Here is a 20,449-nt window from a genome sequence, read left to right on the forward strand (position 1 = left end):
CCACCAGGGATATACTCATGCAAAGGAGCAACCCCGAGATGCAGCAGCAAGACAGGGGCCACCAGCACTCTCAGGAGGAAGACCCCAGGCTGCTCCAAACCCACAGACACCCCCACACTGGACTTGCAGGTCCCAGCTGGAGTCCCCAGACAGAGGCTGGTTAAGGTAAACCTACTGTCACCCAGGCCCCAGGCCCTGGCTGGTGTCCCAAAATGGGTGCAGCCATGAGCAACCAAACCTGGAGTCTCTCCTGAAGCAGTCCTCTTGGCCATGGTAACAGTGTTTGTGGCAGCAGACAGCAGGTCATCAGTAGCTGCAACTGCAGGTGTGGGGGCAATATCACCAGGAGATCTCTGGGGGTAAGCAGCAGTGTCAGCTTCAGTTGCATCTGGAGCAGCGGTTTCTTCCATGACAGCAGCACCCAGAAAGAAGACCTCCAGGCGACCTCAGGTTGGAAGCAGTGGAATCAGAGGCCCAGCAGTGGCGGTAGTGGTGCAGGTGGTGGTTGATTGACAGGAGACTTCCAGTTCAGTGGCAGTGACCATGGAGGTAGTGTCAGAATTTGAGCCCGAGGTAACCAAGACCGTGCCCAGTGAAAACACCTCGACAGCCCAGGAAGACCTCCAGGCGACCTCAGGCTGACAGCAGCAATGGCGGTAGCAGTGCAGGCCTGTCTCAGTATTTTTTAATAGAGGTAGTTCTTCTTTCCCCAATAGTCTGTAATGATGCTTTTGAGATCTATCATGTATTCACATATATGCAAGTCTAGTTCTTATTTCTTTGTGCTTTTTCACTGTTTGTTTTTTTTTTTTTTTGCTTCTGTGTTTGCCAGTATCACATTTTCTTAATCACAGCTCTTGTACTTTATAACCTTTGATATGTTAATTTCTGTGGGCTTGTGTGATCCACCTATGAAATTATGATAATAGTACCTAAATCAACGGGTAATTAAGGAATAAGTGAAACAATATATTGAAGTGCTGAGAAGTTTGCAGGAATAAAACTCAAACTTTTATTATTAAAAGTAATTTTTATAACCTAATAAAGAGTCTTGGTATGTAGTAGAGATTGCCATCTTCCAAACTCAGAGGAAGTAGGTAGAGGCTTAGAGAAGTAATCCCTGAGAAAGTGTCATTTAGGCTGATTTGTGAAAGTCTGTAGGAATTAGCTAAAAGAAAAAGTCTTGGCCCATTCAAGCTCCTATAACAAAGTATCAAGAAGAAACTTTAAGAAACAACAGGGAGTTATTTCTCATAGTTGTGGAAGGCTGATAAATCCAAGATGGCAAAATGCTGACACATTCAGAATGTGGTGAGGGCCCACTTTCTGCTTCATAGGTCTTCTTCATAGGGTGGATGGAATGAGATCTGAGACTTTTTTTAATAAAAACACAAATCTCATTCAAGAGAGCTCTACTCAGGGTAGGATCGTGGCTCAGCGGTAGTATGCTCACCCTAGCACATGCGAGGCCCTGGGTTTGATCCTCAGCACTACATAAAAATAAATAAAATGAAGGTATTGTGACCAACTACAACTAAAAAATATATATATATTAAAAGAGAGAGAGAGCTCTGCTCTTATTACCTTATCATCTCCTAATATCTTGGGAGTTAAGACTTTAACATACAGATTTTATCAGGGGGACCCAAACTCATGCTATTTGTGTTTTGTGTTTGGGGGAAAGAGAGAGTATTTTAGGCAAAAGGAGCCATGAGCCAGAAAACAGTGTGTTGAAGAACTGAAAGAAGGCTCTTTCTTATAGCAGGAACTTAACACAAAGAAAGTGGTTCCAGCTGCAACTGAAGGAGTAGGTAGGGGCAGATCACCCAAGATCTTTGAAGCAATGTTAAGGATTTTATAACTATTCAAAATGTAACACAGAAGCAAAGATTTGGTTTGTCCAGACCCCAAAGGCATACTGAGTGCTATTGAGAATGTATAAATTCAGCTTTGTTCATTTATTTATAATCTTTGTGATTGATTCTGTTTTGTTGAAACTATTGAGATTTTAGCAGATTTCATAGATTGAGGGGTAGAATTTTTATGGGACAACAAATTTACAGAGACCTTGAAATATAATTTTTTAATTTACTTGTCTACTTCATCTAATCTTATCTTACTTGTGTATACCTAATAAGATTTCCATGGTTTTGTTTTTGTTTTGTTTTTTTAATAGATGCCTCTATTATTTCTGTTTCTCTGATGTTTCATTCCCACAGAATATAATAGAATATAATGTAATAGAATATAATGCCCATTTTCAAGTGAAGGTAGTACTGAATGCAACTCAATATCATTAAATGAGAAAGTAATACTTTATACTTCATATCATTATAGAGAAAGTCACTTCAAGAATCTAGGAAAGAGAGTTGATCTACTGATGTTGTGACAGCAGATAAATACTACCAATTACAAACCTCCAGTATAACTGTAAAGGATTCATTAAATACTTTGGAGATAAGATCCCATCTTTAAGAAATATCTCTTAAGTAAATATACATTGAATTTTGATACTATTCCACAAATAGTTTGCAACATAAGGTTTGGAAATGACATTTGTAATTATAGTAGTAACATTATCTCAAGTCTATTTCTATTTTTCAAGCATGTGACATTAGCTATTTAAGAAAATGAACTGGGAAATCTGTGTTTCCATTTTAAATGCAAAAGTCAGTATTTAAGAAAATTAACTAGAGATCAAAATCTACCCTCCAACAGCTTTTCATACAAGTATGCCACATCATAAAGGAACAGATTAATCTGTCCTTTCAAACTACTTTCATAAGCTAGTGCTGGGTATGGTGCTACAAACCTTTATCCCAGCATTTGGGAGACCAAGTGAGAAGGATCGCAAGTTTAAGGCCAGTCTCACAATTTAGCAAGGCCCCAAGCAACTTAGTGACTCAGTAGTTAAGTTACAAAAAAAAAAAAAAAAAAAGGAAAAGCTACCCTAATTTTGTTCAGTAAGGGGAAAAACATTAATGCAGAAAAATTTCACACACTCAGCAATTAATTATGGTAGTCTACACAAATGTTAAGTAGAGAGGAACTTCTCAAACTTATTTAAGAAAACAAAAAAACGGGCTAGGGTTGTTGCTCAGTGATGGAGCGCTTGCCTAGCACATGTAAGGCACTGGGTTTGATCCTCAGCACCACATAAAAATAAATCAATAGGGCTGGGGTTGTGGCTCAGTGGTAGAGCACTTGCTTAGCATGCATGAAGCACTGGGTTTGATCCCCAGCACCACATAAAAAAGCTGAATAAATGAAATAAAGATATTGTGTCCATCTACAACTAAAAATGTTTTTTATAAACCTACAGCAAAAATTATCTTACCTAATGTGAAACTTTAGATATTACTATTAACATTATTACAAAAATGTCTTGTCTTCACTTATATTATTTTTGAAGTTCTAGTCAGTGATTAGACAAGGAAAGCAGAATTAGAAAGAAAAAGGGAAAACACATTATTGTTGCAACAAAATGACTTTTTATAGAAAAATTCAAGGAAATGTACAATCAAATAGAGCTATTAATAGGGATGCTGGTGTCTGTTTTATTTTTATTTACTATTTTAAAAGATTAATAACTTTTAAAAAATTAATCATTTGTTGGAACAACACTGTGCCCATCAACTGATGAATGGGTAAAGAAAATGTGGTACATATTCACAGTGGTGGAGTACTTTTGAGCTATTAGAAAAAGGATGAAATCCTGTCATTTGCAACAACATGGGTGGAACCACAGATAATTTTGTTAAGTAAAATAAGCTGTGTATAGAAAGGTAAATACCACATGATTTCATTCATGTGAAATCTAAAACAAGTTTTAATTTCATAAAAGTTGAAAGTAATAGTAGGTGGCTGGGAAAGGAAAAGTTGGGGAGAGATTGATCAGCATGTAGTAAATTATAGTTAGGAAGTAAGAAGTTTTAGTGTGCTGTTGCCCTAGGGTGACTATAGATAATATACTGTGTATGTCAGAAAGCTAGAAGAAGGGCTGGGGTTGTAGCTCAGTGGTAGAGTGCTTGCCTAGCATGTGTGAGGCACTGAGTTTGATCCTCAGAACCACATGGAAATAAATAAATAAAGGTATTGTGTTCATCTGGAACTAAAAAAAATTTTTTTAAAAGCTACAAGAAAAGATCTTGAATGTTTTCACTATGAAGAAATGATAAATGTTTGAAAAGATGTTTACCCTGATTTTAACATTACACAGTGTATACTTGTGTCAGAGTGTCACATGACATGCCACAAATATGTAGTATTTTTATGCATCAACTACAAAGTTGTAAAATGTAACAATTAAAAAAGTAAAATTCACATAGCAGAAATACTGAGGTTCCTAAGAATAAATTCAACAGCTTAAGATCTTTATGGGGAAAAAATAATAACATTTATTGAAAGATGTTAAATCGTACCTAAATAATGGGGAGAGATTCTGTGCCTATGGATCAGAAGGCTCATCATTGTAAAGAAGCCAATTCTCCCAAATTAACCTTTCAGTTTAATGCAGTTTCAGTTGAAACTAATAAACTGATTATAAAATTCATGGGGAAAACATGTATTTAAATTTCAGGGAAGGACAAAGTCTAAAAATGTTTTAGTGAGTTGATTTCTTTTTTTCTTTTTCTTTTTTTGAAGAAATGATAAATGTTTGAAAAGATGTTTACCCTGATTTTAATGTTACACAGTGTATACTTTTTTTCAGTAGTAGGTATTGAACCCAGACCTTGCACATGCTCGGCAAGCAGCATACCACAGATAGGGAGTAGTTTTCAACCAAGTATGATTTATTTCATTAAAAATTTTTTTTTTCCGGGGCTGGGGATGTGGCTCAAGTGGTAGCGCGCTCGCCTGGCATGCGTGCGGCCCGGGTTGGATTCTCAGCACCACGTACAGGCGGGGATGTTGTGTCCGCCGATAACTAAAAAATAAATATTAGAAAGATTCTCTCTCTCTCTCTCTCTCTCTCTCTCACTCTCTCACTCTCTCTTAAAAAAATATTTTAAAAAAAATTTTTTTCCAAATATGATTTTAGAAAACAGTGTTTTCTCAAGACCTAGTGCCTCATTTCCTTTTTCAACAAATCTTAAGTTCCACGATTCTTCCAGTTGCATAACTCTGACAGTGGATTTGGAATATTGGTACATAGATAATTCTGTATATTCACATTCAGGAAGTTAAAATGCTTATGAATATTCTTAAAGAATTATGGGGTTTTGCTACTTGGGTGCCTTTGCTTTAGTTATTTTCAGACATAATTGTGGGTTTTTATTCCTATAGTGTCGTATGTAATAAGCCCAGAAGCATTAGGATGATGATCTCCTGAAAATCTGTATTATTACACACATGAGCTATAAACATCTCACAAACCTTCACTTTTGCTTTTGTTTGCAGCTGAACCCAGTTAAATATGAGGAAAATGCCCCAGCAGATTTTACTACTGTATAAGAACAGTCAGGGATAATATTGTTACTAATTTTTGTTGTTAAAAAAAACCTTATTTTTAATATTTTTTAAGTTTAATTATAATTATTTTGATCAACTTTGCAAGCTCTTAATAACAAGGTTTTCCTTCCCTCAAAAAAAGCAAAACACATTAAAGTATATGAAATACTGTATAAGTTTCTGGAAAAGAGCCATTTTTTAATATTTCTTTTTTTACCACATTGAATTTTAAAACTATATTGATTGATTCTTATAATTATTTGAACTTTTGTTTAATTAATAAGTATTTTCTTGAATACCTGTTATTTGCATCTTTGTAAAATGACATTTTCATGTCAATACCTATCCTCAAATAGCATAGAATAATAGAAATAGTACTTATACAGATATAAATGAAGTATTTTTCTTCTAAATGCTGGGTGGTATTACAGTAATTCTCAGTAATCCTTTGAGATAGGCTTGTTCTTTAATACAAAATGAAATATCAAAAATAGATAGCTCTTCTGCTGTTCTTGTGTTTCCAGGTATTTTCCTAAACCAATTTCTTTTCTTTTCTAGGTACCTAGTCGATAGTCGCTGGTTCAAACAGTGGAAAAAATATGTTGGCTTTGACAGTTGGGACAAATACCAGATGGGAGATCAAAATGTATATCCTGGACCCATTGATAACTCTGGACTTCTCAAAGGTCATTGTTTTCTTCATTAAGTTGTGAATGTGTTAAATTGCAATATGTAAATGTCAATGACTATAATATGGGAATGTAAATAAATGAACAAATTAGAACTCTCTTTTTGTATTATAGAGTTGACCTAATGAGCTCAGATTATTCTATGATAATTAGTTACTGTTATGTATTATGACAAATTTTGTTTTTTCATTAAGGTTTATTGTTCAAACCTTGAAGTGAAGATTGTAAATTATAAAGCACAGTGTTATTTAATGTTTCAGGAAAATGATATATATCACGTGTATTTTTCCTATAGTATAGGAAACTTTTTTTTTTTTTTTGAGAGAACCAGTATATGTTTACCTTCTTGAATTTTTGCATTATCCTTCTACACCCTCACCACTTGCCAGCCCCTCTGTATCTCATTACATTTAAAGGGAGTGAAACGTAAGTACTAGAACTTCCATTTCTGGCCAAAATGAAGAAACCTCAAGCTTACTCTTCTGACAAAAAATAAATGAGATAGTGATTCTCAGAACACTGGTTATCAAGCACCTAAAAACGGTGATCCCTGAGAGATGTAAAAATCAGGTGAGTTAATTACTTTCAGCTTTCTATATTGAAAATTTCCAGGAGGCAGCACAGAAAGGAGAAACCTGATAAGACTCTCGAAGTATCCCTTAAAGAGACAAAATTTGAGTTCAGGAAGACCAGGGAAGAATGAACATCTCTAAGAGAGAGACCTAGAGATCTGCAGAGGATCTGTCTTCTGTCTTTTAACTGACTATTGATCTTCATATGTGTATGAGGAAGCTGTTAAGGCCAGGAAAAGAACCATCCAAAAGAATCTGAGGGAACACTCAGTCAGGACTTAGGACCAAAAATAATGGTATGCCCAGCAGCCAGTGTAAAACCTAATAATTCACAGTATAAACTACTGAGAACAGTTTTATCCTTACAGTTGGGTGAAATTAATTCTCTTTCACTGCTAAACTGAAAGCATCAAACTGTTTCCAAGTAACTTAAGCAAATTTTTGGATAAAGGAATATTATTGTAATAGAAAAATATCCACCGTATAATATAATATTTATAATGTCTTGGATTCAAACAAATATTTCCCAGTGTGCAGAGAAGCAGGAAAATATGACCCACAGTGAGAAGAAATATCTTAAAAAACAAAACAAAAAACCTCCCTCCAAAAAGTGGACAAAAAATAGATGAGACAAGTGCAAAACAAATAAAGGTTGTAGATTTAAACACAGCTCTGTGAATGATCACACTGATTGTAAACAACCTAATTAAAGGTAGGGACCATAAGATTAGATTAAAAAGTTAAGACCTAAAAAAGAAAAAAGTCAGAAAAAAAATGTGCCATGCTGATAAGACTGACCTCCAACAACTGTCTGGTATAATCCTCTGCCCTTTGAATAGATGGAACTTGTAAATAGGATATCACTCCCATGATTGATTATAAGGCAGAGGAGAGATTATCCCAAGTGAGCTTTATCTAATCACATATGCCCTTAAAAGCAGAGAATTTTTTCTGTTTGTGTCAGAAGTAGTTAAATTCAAAGGAAAAAAAAAAAAAAAGACTCAGTGCATCGTTGCTGGTCTATAGGAACAAGACAGTCAGCAAAGAAATGGTGATCTCAAATATGCAACCATGAGTAAATGAATTCTGTCAACAACCTGAATAGGTTTGAAGACAGAATTTTTCCCAGCGCCTTTAGATAAGTGCCTAAACACAGGTGACAATCTTGACTTCAGCTTCATGAAACCTTAAGGACAGAGCCCACCTGAACTGCTGACCCACAGAACTGTGAGTGTTGTTTTAAACCACTGGTAATTTATTATGAAGCAGTAGGAAATTAATGCTCATGCTAACACTATCAAAAGAAAACTGAAATGGCCATATTAATACCAAATAGTAAGTTTCAGAACAAAAACACATTACCAGAGATAGATGGTCACTTCATAATGCTGAATGGGATGGGACAATTCATCAAGAGACTTAATTATCCCTAATATCTACCTTCCTAAGGGCATAATTTAAATAATATGATGAGGAGTGATATCAATAATATAGTAGAATAGAAAGTTCCATTTCTTGTTCCCCCACAGAAACACTGATTTAACAGTGGCATATGGACCAGAACACCTTTATGGGAAAACCAGATCCAGTAAAGTTACAATACTCCAGATGAGCATAAAACTGAAAACAAACATATTGAAACAGGAAAGAAGAATAATTTTATTTTATTTACATGGACTCTTCCTCCAAGCTGGCCTGTTAGAACAAGAGAGAAACTGTGTTGGTGCAGGGCATCTTCCTTTTGGGAGAAAGAAAAAGGAAAGTTCAGGTTTAACATCCCACTTTTCAGTGTGCTGCCCAGGAGAATAGTTCTGATACCTGAGGGCAGTTAACAAAAGAAAAGGTGTGGGTGGTTGCTGCAGTCAGAAGTCTCTGTGAGGTTGAGAGAAGGCTTAGAACCTGAGTCTTCTCCCAGGAAAGGAGAAGAGTGGAGCATCCTGCCACTTAGTTCAGTAGCTACAGGGCTAGTTTCTGCTTGTTTCACTACACCTGACTGACCTAGCCCAGTTTGGATTCCAGAAGTTAAGAACAAAGCAAAAGGAGTCAGTAACTTGCTTCAGGTGTGATAGCTGTACAATGTTGGGAGAATACGCAGAACATTCCCTGGGGATTATCCCCTAAGGAAGAGGAGTGAAGTATGCCTTTATATTATTTTGACCTGTGGTGTGGCAGTCAGTTATCAGAGGGAGGAAGAGATTATGGGTTCATAGAATAAAAAGAAATCAATGAATAGTTACAATTAGGAATTTACATATTCTGGTACAGAAAAGACATATCCAAAGAAAAAGTTCTCACTGATCCCTGAACGTATTTTCCTGTCAAAGTTAATCCATAAAGACTAAGAAGGGGTGGTTGGGTTTTTTGTTTGTTTGTTTGTTTGTTTTTATAAGTTACACAAACACCAAATGCAAAACTACAAGGAATATAAAGAATCAGGGAAGCTTGTACGGTGACACATACTTGTAATCCCAGTGACTCTGGAGGCTGAGGCAGGAGGATTACGAGTTCAGTTTACCAAGACCCTCAGGACTTAATACTGATACCTGTCTCAAAATAAAAAACAAAACAAAGCTGGGGATATGACTCAGTAGTTAAACAACCCTAAATTCAATCCTTGATCCTCCTGCCCCACCACACACAACACATTAAAAAAAAGAAAAAGCATCAGGGAAAAATAACAGAAAGAAGCAAAGTAAATTTCCAGAAATGGAGATCTGCATGACAGAATCTAAAGCAGTTGTCTAGAAGAAGTGCAGTGAGTTGCAGAGAACAAACAACAGAGTTAGGAAAATGAAAATATCAACCAAGAGATAGAAATTATAAAGAAGAACCAAACTAATTTTAAAGCTGAAGAATACAATAACTGAAATATTCGATAGAGTTCTTCAAAGACAGACTTAATCCAGTAGAAAAAATTGACAAACTTGAAGACTTATCATTTAAAATTATTCCACCAGAGAAACAAAAAGAATGAAAAAGTAAAGAAAACCTGAGGAATTTATGGGACACCATCAAGCAAACTAATATATGCATTATAGCAATTTCTGAAGGAGGAAGAAAAGAGAATCTGGGAAGGAAAATAGATATACAGATCCTTAAATCCCAAAGAAAAATTGAGTAACGCTGACTGACCTAGCATAGTTTGGATTTCAGAAGTTAAGAACAAAGCAAAAGGAGTCAGTAACTTGCTTGTTTCAACTTGACTCGGTTGACATTATAGAACATGCCACTGAAAAAATAGCAGAATAAAAGTTTTTTTCAGGTATATATGCAGAATATTTACCAAGATAGACTGTATTCTGGGCCATAAAACCTAACTCAGTAAAGTTAAAAGCATTCAAATCATGCAAAATTTATGTTCTCTTACCACAATGGAATAAAACTCACTTTGAAGAAAACATACAGCAGAGTGGGAAAGGTAGGCAAATGATTCAAACAAATGCTTTACCAAACAAGGGTTAAAGTTTTAAAAAAGCACATATAAAGATGCTCAGCCTCATTATTATTAAAGGAATGAAAATTAAAACCACAACAAGGGAGCCTGGAGATATAGCTCAGTAGTAGAGTGCCTGCCTAGCATGCTTGAGTCCTTGGGTTTGATCCCCAGCACCACAAAACAAATGCACAGTATGATACTACTACACATGTATTAATATGACCAGAATTTAAAAGACTGACCCTTACAAAATGTTGACAACAATAAAAAGCAAGTGAAATTCCAAGTTAAACATACATTTACCATAGTATACATTCATTCTACTCAGGCATTTACCCAAGAGAAATAAAAGCATTTATCTGTATGAAAAATTGTACATGAATGTTCACACAGTGTTTTTTGTAATTTAAAAAATTGTGAACAGTTTCAAATGCCTATCAACACTTGGATAAACAAATGATAGTATATCCATATAATGAAATCCTACTCAGCATTTAGGAAAGAATGAACTGTTGATAGGTAAAAATATGGATGATCTCAAAATAATAACAACTTGACAAAAAGCAAAAACAGGGCATATTGTTTTTATGTATGATTCTAGAAAATGCAAGTTAGTCTGAATTGTAAAACAGATAAGTTTTCTTAGGACAAGATGGGCAGGAAGAAGAAATGATAAAGAGCCACAAACTTGGGGTTAAGAGAGATTTTCATAATTTTGCTAGTGGTGATGATTTCACACTTATTTTGATAACGTCAAAACTTACCAAACTATTTTTTAAATGTATAGTATATTGTATTGCAGTTATATATCAGTATACAGAGACACAGCAAATATCAGTTCTGTATTTAGTTTAAATGTGTTCTCTCCTGAAAATGAGTTGATTATTTTATTCTATTAGATATGAATTACTTATTAGATTCTGGCACATAATTTTAAAACTTTCTAAGTTTTTTTCAAGACAGTGTATTATAATGCTGTGTAAATGGGTATCAGTAAACAAATTTATGTTTTAATTGAGTCTCTGCAGTTTTCTCTGTGTGTGATTTTTGTCATCCCTAAATCTACATCCCTGAATCTATTTTCTAGATAAAATGGAGATACCTTCTTCATACTGTTACTTTGAAAATTAACTGAGATAACTTGATTTTCTGTAAGAAAGCATTTTATAGTATCTGTATAAAAAAACATTTTACAGTATATGTAATTTCCTATAATTACTTTGGGTAAATTACTCAATATCCCTGAGTATATATTCTAATCTTTAATATTAGAGATATCTCTCTTATAGGGCTGTTTTGAAATTGACAGATATTTCCTTTTTGAGTGGTAGTATGTCTCATAGTACATGATGCCTAGTGAGACTATATTTCTTTTTCCTTCAGAGAGTTTTTGGAAATGTATTATAAAATCTTTTCATCAACAAAATAAAATCTTTTCATCAACCAAATAAATGATTAAATAAAAACTGAGCTAAAAAATTAATACTTGGTTTATATCTGCTTGAAATTCATAAGATTCAGAGTTTTCTCAAAGTTTAGAAACGTTGTGACTGCAGATTAATTCTGAGTAAGTGACATTCTGTTTACATCTTCATTTTTCTTGCTTGTTGATTCAGTCATTAGACCTTATTAGGTCTAATACACTTTTTTTATTGAAATGCTGCCAAGAACAGTATTGCCCCCCATATCTGTTAATAAGACTAATTCAGAATAAGAAAATCTTCTTTAAGTTTGCTAAAACCCAGTGAGTTATTTCTGTACTTTAGAAATTCAGATTACCAATTAATAAATGAGTCCCAGATTAGGACTGTGAGGTAGCTACAATTTAGGAAATTGCTTCTAGATTTGGCTGCCCTGCATTTAATTTTTTGTTTTAACTAAAAAATTTTAGTTAAAAATTTTTTAACTAAAAAATTGAAAGTAGATCACAACATTGGAAGCATGTCAGAATAACTCACCATTTTAGATCTTGGGAAGAATCTGAGCCTTCTGGGATAATGAGACGGTTCACAAGATACCTCTTTGTGATTTCTATTATAGTTCATAGCCCATTTGTCTTGGAATCATTGTAAAAGTTTATTTACTTGTTTCTGAATTTCCTTCATTTGTTAATGATAAAATGAACCGTGTGGGATTCTTTGATGCTCAAAATATTATTATTCTTTCAGGTATCTTGGCTAATAATTATATGAGTATATTTTAAAGCCTAATGGATAAAAAATTACATTTTTAGAAAACTGACTAATCATACACATTAAAAACTTTTCAAGCAACAGTGGAATTTGCACTGCTCCAGTGCTTTTTTTTGGAGTTCTCTCTTTTATATACTTCAAAGTAGTCTTCATGAGTCTAAATAATGTGTGATATGTATAATCAGAATACTAGGGTAAAAAAATATTGCTTTGTTTATGTATTGAGTTTATTTTTCATTTCACAGATGGTGATGCCCAGTCACTTAAGGAACATCTTATTGATGAATTGGATTACATACTGTTGCCAACTGAGGGCTGGAATAAACTTGTCAGCTGGTACACATTGATGGAAGGTCAGGAGCCAATAGCACGAAAGGTACATCTGAGAATAACTTAATTATTAGTTTTCTTAAATAATTCACATTTTATTGGTTTTTTTTAATATGTATTTTTTAGTTATAGTTGGACACAATGCCTTTATTTTGTTAATTTTTTTATGTGGTGCTGAGGATTGAACCCAGGGCCTCACACATGCTAGATGAGCGCTGTACCACTGAGCCACAACCGCAGCCCACACATCTTATTGTTAATACAATGAACTATGAAGCCTCATCACTTACTCTGGCAAAAAGGTCTAGCAAAATGTTAGTCTACATTGTATTATAAAAATGATACAACAGCTAATACATAGAAAGGATTTACTGTATGCTTTTCACTGTTCTAAGGACATTACTTTTTTAATAAATAGTCCTTATGGAAAACTCTGTAAGTAATATTCTCACTTTATAGGTGAGGGAATGAAGGCCAAAAGTTAGAAGGGGCCAGGGTAGAAAGTACACCAGTATACAAACTCAGGTAGCCTAACTCCATTTTCTTTACTGCACTACTTTTTTTTTTTTTTTGCAAATAAAAATCTTCCAATTTAAAAATTTTGTATCTTTTTTTTGTATCTTTTTAAAAATTATATATATAATATTTTTAAAAATTATATATATAATATTTTTTTTTAATTTGGGAGGTACTGGTGATTGAACCAGAAGTGTTACCTAATGAGGCACATCCTCAGTGCTTAGGTCTTTGCTAAATCACTAAGGCTGGCTTTGAACTTGGGATCTTACTGCCTCAGCCTCCCAAGCCTCTGGGGTTACAGGCATGTACCACCACACCCAGCTTCATATCTTTATTTTAAAGTTTTATAATTGTAGTGCAGAAATATTAAAAATTGCCAGTTTTCCTTTTTTTTTTGCAACTAATGAGAGTTATGAAAGTGAGGTTATTCCTATATTAGAATACCAAATACTCAAGATAAATTAGCTAACCTTACATTTGTATTGATAATTTATATAAATAGAGATTAGTCTAGGTGCTTTATCATTCCTGGAGAATTGAGTGTTTTGACCAATTGAAAGATTGCCTGTTTAGCTGTGTAACCATTCTAAAAAACTTATTTCCCAGGATAAAGGAAAATCTGTGACCAAAATATCTTCAAATGTATTAAACTATATAATTTTTTTCCTTATACATGTATCATGTTATACCCTACAAGTTTTTACTGTGGTACCAGGTCACCTAACAGTTTCATTGCCATTACTCTTTTTTATTTTTATTTTCATTACTCTATTTTATTGTTAATTTTTTGGAGTGATAAAATCGACATCTTTGGCCATTACTCTTAAAATGAGACCTTACTGATATTTCTTAAAATTTGTTTGATAAGCAAATTAAAGTGAGGAAAAAAATAAAATAATAAATTAAAAAAATACATAAGTAAAAAGAAAGAAATTTGAGAAGTCTATTAGAAGACCCTACTTTTATTTTTAATAAGGTGTCTGGAATTCCCTGAACCTGAAAAATAGTTTTCAAACTTTAATTTGCACAAAACTGCTTGAGCCCTTATTAAAGATGAATCTTCCCCCAAAATTGAATCACTAAATGTAGGAATTGACATTTTTATTATACCCATGTGACTGATGCAGGTGAACTTCACTTGAAGTAAACAGACTGCCCTTAGAGAGTAGAAAGTTCAACTTGGAATTATAGAATGATTACTTAAAGAATCCAGAGTTGGTAATAGTCTTAGTTATTATGCAGAAACAAAGTTACACATCTTCTCAGGCCTCAAATAATCTCTAGAATGTTTCACTTAGAAATTTGGACACTTAATAACAAGCTACTATGAAAACATATAAACAAGAAATACACTAGGACCAAAATCCAAGAAAAACAATAAGCAATAGAAACAGACCCATAAGAAATCCAATTAATGGAGTTATTAGACAGAAACTTTAAACTACATGTGTTTTGCTCAAAAAAAGGCAATAATTGAAAAGTAGGGTAAGATTAACAACCAGATGTAATTCTAAAACTGAAAACATGAAAAAATATTGAACTTAGTATTTGGATATTATGCTAAGTAAATGAGAATTTGTAGACTAAATGATAATGTCAGTGGACCATATACAATCTAGAAATTAGGCAAAAGAATGGAAAATTTAGACAAAAGTAAAGAATACATTGAATACAGTGAATTAGTTTAACACACAAGAAATGCTGTGAATCCAACCTGAGAATATATTAACAAAATCATACCTAATAAAAAATCTTGAAAATGGAGAAATATATTTCCTAACAGTAGCAACTCCAGAATAGAATTCTATGATTATGGAAAGAATCATTTGGAAATGAAAGGGAAAGGAGCCATTTTCAGACAAATATAAACTGATAGAATTTTTTTATCAGCAGACTTATAGTAAATATTGTGAATAAATGTTAGTATGGATTGTTTAAAACATTAATAATTTATTATGAAGTTGAAAATATATATAAAACTATATAACTTATAGAAGTTTCTAAAATGACCCCTATATTCTTCAACTCCTCATATCTACATCTTTGGGTCCCCTTCCATGTTGTATGATTCATTTTATAATTATTAATGACTATAATATTGTGTGACCATTGGTATATAGAGAACCAGTGGTATATTACTTCAAGATTAGGTTATAAAAGACACTGCAGCTTACATCTTGAGTGTGCATGCACTTTAGTTCTCATATCTCACTTGGGGGAATTCATCTGCATATGGCAAGGTCACTCAGAAAACCTATGGTGAGTAACTGAAATCTGTGCTAATAAAGAGGAAGGAGGCTGTCAATTGTCTGGGCCTAGTTGAGTTTTCAGATGATTAAAGCCCCAGCCCACAGTTTTTACAGCAACCTCATGAGAGATCCCAAACCAGATCAACCCAGCTAAACTGCTCCCAGATTCTTGACCCTTAGAAATGACATGAGAAAATGTTGTTGGATTAATCTGCCAAGTCTCAAGGCAGTTTTTTATGCAGCAAAAGATAACTGATATTGATTTTGGTACCTAGGTGTAGGGTGCTGACATAACAAAAATTGAAATATAATGACCTTGGAGGTGAGCAGTGGGTAGAAGCTATAAGACTTTATGAATATTAATGAAAATCTAAAGGGCCTTGAATACTGTGAGAATTTTAGACAGAGCATTGAACTCAGGGGTGCTCTACAATCCCCAGCCCTTTATATTTTTATTTTGAGATAAGGTTTCACTAAGTTCCCCTGGCTGGCCTTGAACTTGGTGACCTCCTGCTTCAAATTCTGAAGTTGCTGGGATTAAAAGTATGAGCTACCATGCCTGGCTGCTTTTATAGATTTTCCAATGACTTTCTGACAATTCAATGACTAGGTTCTTTTCAGAAAAAATGTCTATTAATATTCTGAAAATTGATTCTCAATTAAAAACAAAAAATAAAAACCTGTGCTTATTTGTAAAATATATTCCTCAATGTAACTCCTAATGAGGGGTTTTCTTATTTTTTATTTATCCTATTTCTCTCTTTTTTTTTGTTGTTTTTATTTTTTAAATATAAATGAGGCCTGCAGTTTACCTCAGTTTTAGCAATCCATGTTTAGTAAATAATACTATTTTAGGATTTTACTCAGATATTGAGTCCCAGAGCCAAAATTTCTGTTTGATAAGAATCAAATATGATTCCTAGTTTTTCGCTGCTTAAATATAGCTACCAGTAGTCTTATAAAATTATTAATTTTATAAAATAATAATTTATTAATTTTATAAAATGAATTAAGTTTATTAACAGAGGGAGAGATGTAGGCCATAATCTGTTTTAGAAATTTGTAACATGATTAATATGACAGTGTAAAAATTCATATTAGATTATACAGTAAATAATAGCTAAGCTCTTTTAATTTTTTGAGCTGAAAACAGGTTCCCTGAAAGTGAAAAATGAATTTGTAAGTCACATATTGAATTGATGTCAGCTTGTGAGTACATCTAAGTTATTTTGGAGCCTCCCTTTCACCATATTTGTCTAATGTATCACATATCAGGCCTATTACTATTTTCAGAAACAGTATTCATGACTGAAATCCTACAGTTAACCTTTAGAAGATCAAAAGGAATTATACTTATTTAAAAGGTGACCCTAATAATATAAATATTTTCTCTCTTTATACTTTATTGCTTGCATGTGTGACAGCTTCTTTTTAAAAAAAAAATCAATTGCATAGAATTACTAAGCATGCATGTAAAGGTCAAAGAAAGTCATTTTAGAATGAAACTAACATATCAGTTACAGAGCAATAACTGAGTATTTTGGCAGCAGTAATTTTGAGTTACCATTTTAAAATATTTATTTTAACATACAGAGTGATAATATAGCAGTTGTTTAAATTGTATAAAACTTTTTAAAGGTTTTCTGTTTGGGGATTACTACTAAAAGCTAGATGTAGGTTTGTGTCTTTAATCAGAGGTGCATTTGTATACTAACACGTATTACGTAGAGAAAAAAATACATGCAGTCATTTTGGGTAAACTTTCTAATCATAAAAACTAAATGTATTCACTGTTTATAGTGTACCAAAGTTTCTTTATAAACCAGTAGGCTGCCTTTCCCAATGTTTTAAATCATAATTATTTATATTTTGCTAAAATTTCCAAAAATGTATTTTTTAACTTTCAGCTATAACAGTATCTTTTGTTTTATATTGACAAGTTTTAATAGTTAATTGACTTCCATTAGATATCTGCAGCTTTTTTCTAAAGCCTTTTTAGAGAAATATATTGCTTTAAGAATGAAATATTTTGATACAGGTGAAACTGATTTGTTCCCATTCTTTTAGGTGGTTGAACAGGGTATGTTTGTGAAGCACTGCAAAGTGGAAGTGTACCTCACAGAACTGAAGCTCTGTGAAAATGGAAACATGAACAATGTTGTAACTCGAAGATTTAGCAAAGCTGACACAATAGGTAATGCAAGATCCTATCTCTTTTTTTTTTTTTAACTTTTTTTTTTTTTTAAGTTGTTGATTCTTTATTTTGCTTATTTATATGTGGTGCTGGGAATCTACTGCAGTGCCTCACGGGTACAAGGCAAGCGTTCTACTACTGAGTTACAATTCCAGCCCCAAGATCCTATCTCTTTTTAAACCATTGCTATTAGATATTTAGTTATAATTCTCTTTTTATATGCAACTAGAATGATAACCATTTTAAGGGCTTATTCATAAACATCATAGATTCCTAACCTTGACACAATATATCTTAGCTTAGAGATGAATTATTTATTATTTTTTACTCTTGTTTTCCATTTGTTTAATGAGCTTAACATTTGTGTCACTTTGCTTTAAAAAAATCATATGGTTATTTTTTTAACTTAGTACTTAAAAATATATGTCATGTCTTCTATAAAATGTAAATTAAGGTAGAACTTTAAATAAAAGTTTGGTTAAGTAGCAGTGAAAATGGCAATGGCCTATTTCCATTTTTCTCTCAATTTATTTTGTATTCTAAATACAATTTAGTAGTTAAAGCAACAGGCTTAACATTATTATGACACATTGATATTTTTGTTGTGAATGAATAACTTAGGGAATCATAATCACAAATTCAGAGAATTTTATTTCTTTCCTTATCTTTATATATATATTTAAAATATACAAAAATTTTCATTCTATTTAAAAAGTTATGTTTTATTTTAAAATCAAGAATACATTCAATAAAGTTTTAAAAATAAATTATTGTGAATTTAATAAAAATTACAGTACTTTTATAAACTATAAGTCAAAATAAAAAATACAAAAAATGATTGTTTCATTTTAAATAATGATTTTATAAAACAAGATTAATGGTGATAATATTGATCTTTTTGGAAAATGTAAACAATGGAGAAGGATACATGACATGTAGAACTCAGCATGGAAGAGAGATTAGCACATTTATTAATTATAACACTGAATAAGATTACCTTATTCAAACCTATCATTAAGAACATTAAAGTAAATAAGGGCTGGGATGTAGCTCCCTGTTACAGTGCTTGCTTAGCTGGTAAGGTCATTTGGCTTTTATCACTTTCAATTTCATAGCAGGAAAGTACTTTTAACCTATATATTTTATGAAATAGTAACATTCTTCAAAACATTAATTCTAATATTTTTACCAAATAAAATATTATATCATGAATTCTTTATTCTCCCATCTTTATTTAGCTAGAACATAAGTTCAAGGTTGAATTTCAGTAAACTCATTATAATTTATTATGGATAAGTTATTTCACATTTTGAGTTTTCAGATTTTTAGAATATATTTAAGATAAAAAACATTACTACATATTAAGAACTAGATGTTTTCAGATTGTGAAAATTATGTTAATTGTGGTGATCTGTGCACAATCATAATCTGTCTTTCTAATAAAATTTGTTCATTAAAATTAATTCAGAAACTAATCCCTGCAATTTGCAGCCAATTGGAATATAAATGAGAAGCTATCTCTAAAATTAGTTGATAAAGTTTTCTAGATATTTTTAAAGTTTGATATTTTCTTCATAGTTTCATATTTACGTACATAATATTTACATATTTACATACATCCAAGCCCAGCCTCTGTAACTTGGTGAGACTATAGATAGTTTCATATTTACATACTTTTCTTATTAAAGTATCTAAATATTTTAACAGGAAAATTAGAAATGAAACCATAGAAACATTATTTTAGATGATTTACTTAATGTTTTAACTTATGAAAATTAGTAAATGGTTTAATTTCTGAATTCATAACAAGCATTTTATAGTTCTCATGTTAAGTACCAAGTAAGAATTTGTCAGGGAGAAATTCAATTTGTAAAGGATCTCTGCTCCAAAAACTTTATGAACTAGTATAGATTTTAATCAGCATTCTGAAATATTCTACTTTTCAAAATGCCTCATACATTGAATATATTTCTTAAAATTTAATATGAACTTAAATTTTCTATACAGATTCTTATCCTGTTAGATCAATGTTTTTCCAATTGGCAGTCATTACTTTGGTGTCTTTTTAGACAATTTTGAGAGTAAATAGAATTGAATGAGAAGTATCAGAGTATAAAATATCAATGCATATGTATGTCTGCTAACTCTCAATTTTTTACTATAGGTTTTAGTTTAAAAAGTTCTGTAAAAATTAAAGTTAATTGAACCAGGCATTTTAGAGGCTTCTATAGTTATATTTATCATACAACATAACAGCTGTTGAACACTTAATATGGTTTTAGGCACTTTTCAGGAATGCTGTTATTTGAACCTTAACAACCATAAAGCCTCATGTTAAACATGATGAAGCTTAGGCTTTCATCTACTTCAGTTCACCCTGATAGCAAATGGGAGAGCCTTTTTTTTTTTTTTTTTTTAGTTGTAGTTGGACACAATACCTTTATTTTATTTTTATGTGGTGCTGAGGATGGAACTTAGTGCCCTGCATGTGCTAGACGAGCACTCTACTGCTGAGCCACAACCTCAGCCCTGGGAGAGCCAGTTTTTAATTTCATTAACCAGGGCTCTTATCTGAAAATCTTCTTCTTAACTGGTACCTTACACAGTTTGTGCATGGTAAAATAATGTTCATTTTAATTGGACTGATTTTTACTTTTCTAAAGAACATGAGTTTTGAAACAGAAAATTTGGATAATAAAAATGAATGGAATTTTCCCTTTTTAAAAATCTTGGTTGAAAATGATCAAAAAAGTCATGTACATGAAATGGTTACATTAATTATATAAACAGGATTAAGAAATATAATTTCTGGTACAC

The 20,449-nt window shown here is 32.5% G+C and overlaps 1 protein-coding gene across 4 annotated transcripts in view; it reads left to right on the forward strand.

Moving 5' to 3' along the window:
* Usp15 (ubiquitin specific peptidase 15) overlaps window positions 1-20,449 on the forward strand; it is a 116,568-nt gene that overhangs the window by 23,175 nt on the left and 72,944 nt on the right. For 3 of the 4 annotated variants that reach the window (XM_076854804.1, XM_076854805.1, XM_076854807.1), the window contains exons 2-4: window positions 6,010-6,137; window positions 12,586-12,716; window positions 17,506-17,632. In XM_076854804.1, coding sequence (XP_076710919.1) covers window positions 6,010-6,137; window positions 12,586-12,716; window positions 17,506-17,632 — 386 coding nt within the window. Of the gene's footprint in view, window positions 1-6,009; window positions 6,138-12,585; window positions 12,717-16,723; window positions 16,803-17,505; window positions 17,633-20,449 lie in introns of those variants that run through there. The other variant, XM_076854806.1, reaches the window with a different exon arrangement.

This window comes from Callospermophilus lateralis, chromosome 4 (genome assembly GCF_048772815.1).
Source record: "Callospermophilus lateralis isolate mCalLat2 chromosome 4, mCalLat2.hap1, whole genome shotgun sequence".
NCBI classification, from domain to species: Eukaryota; Metazoa; Chordata; class Mammalia; order Rodentia; family Sciuridae; genus Callospermophilus; species Callospermophilus lateralis.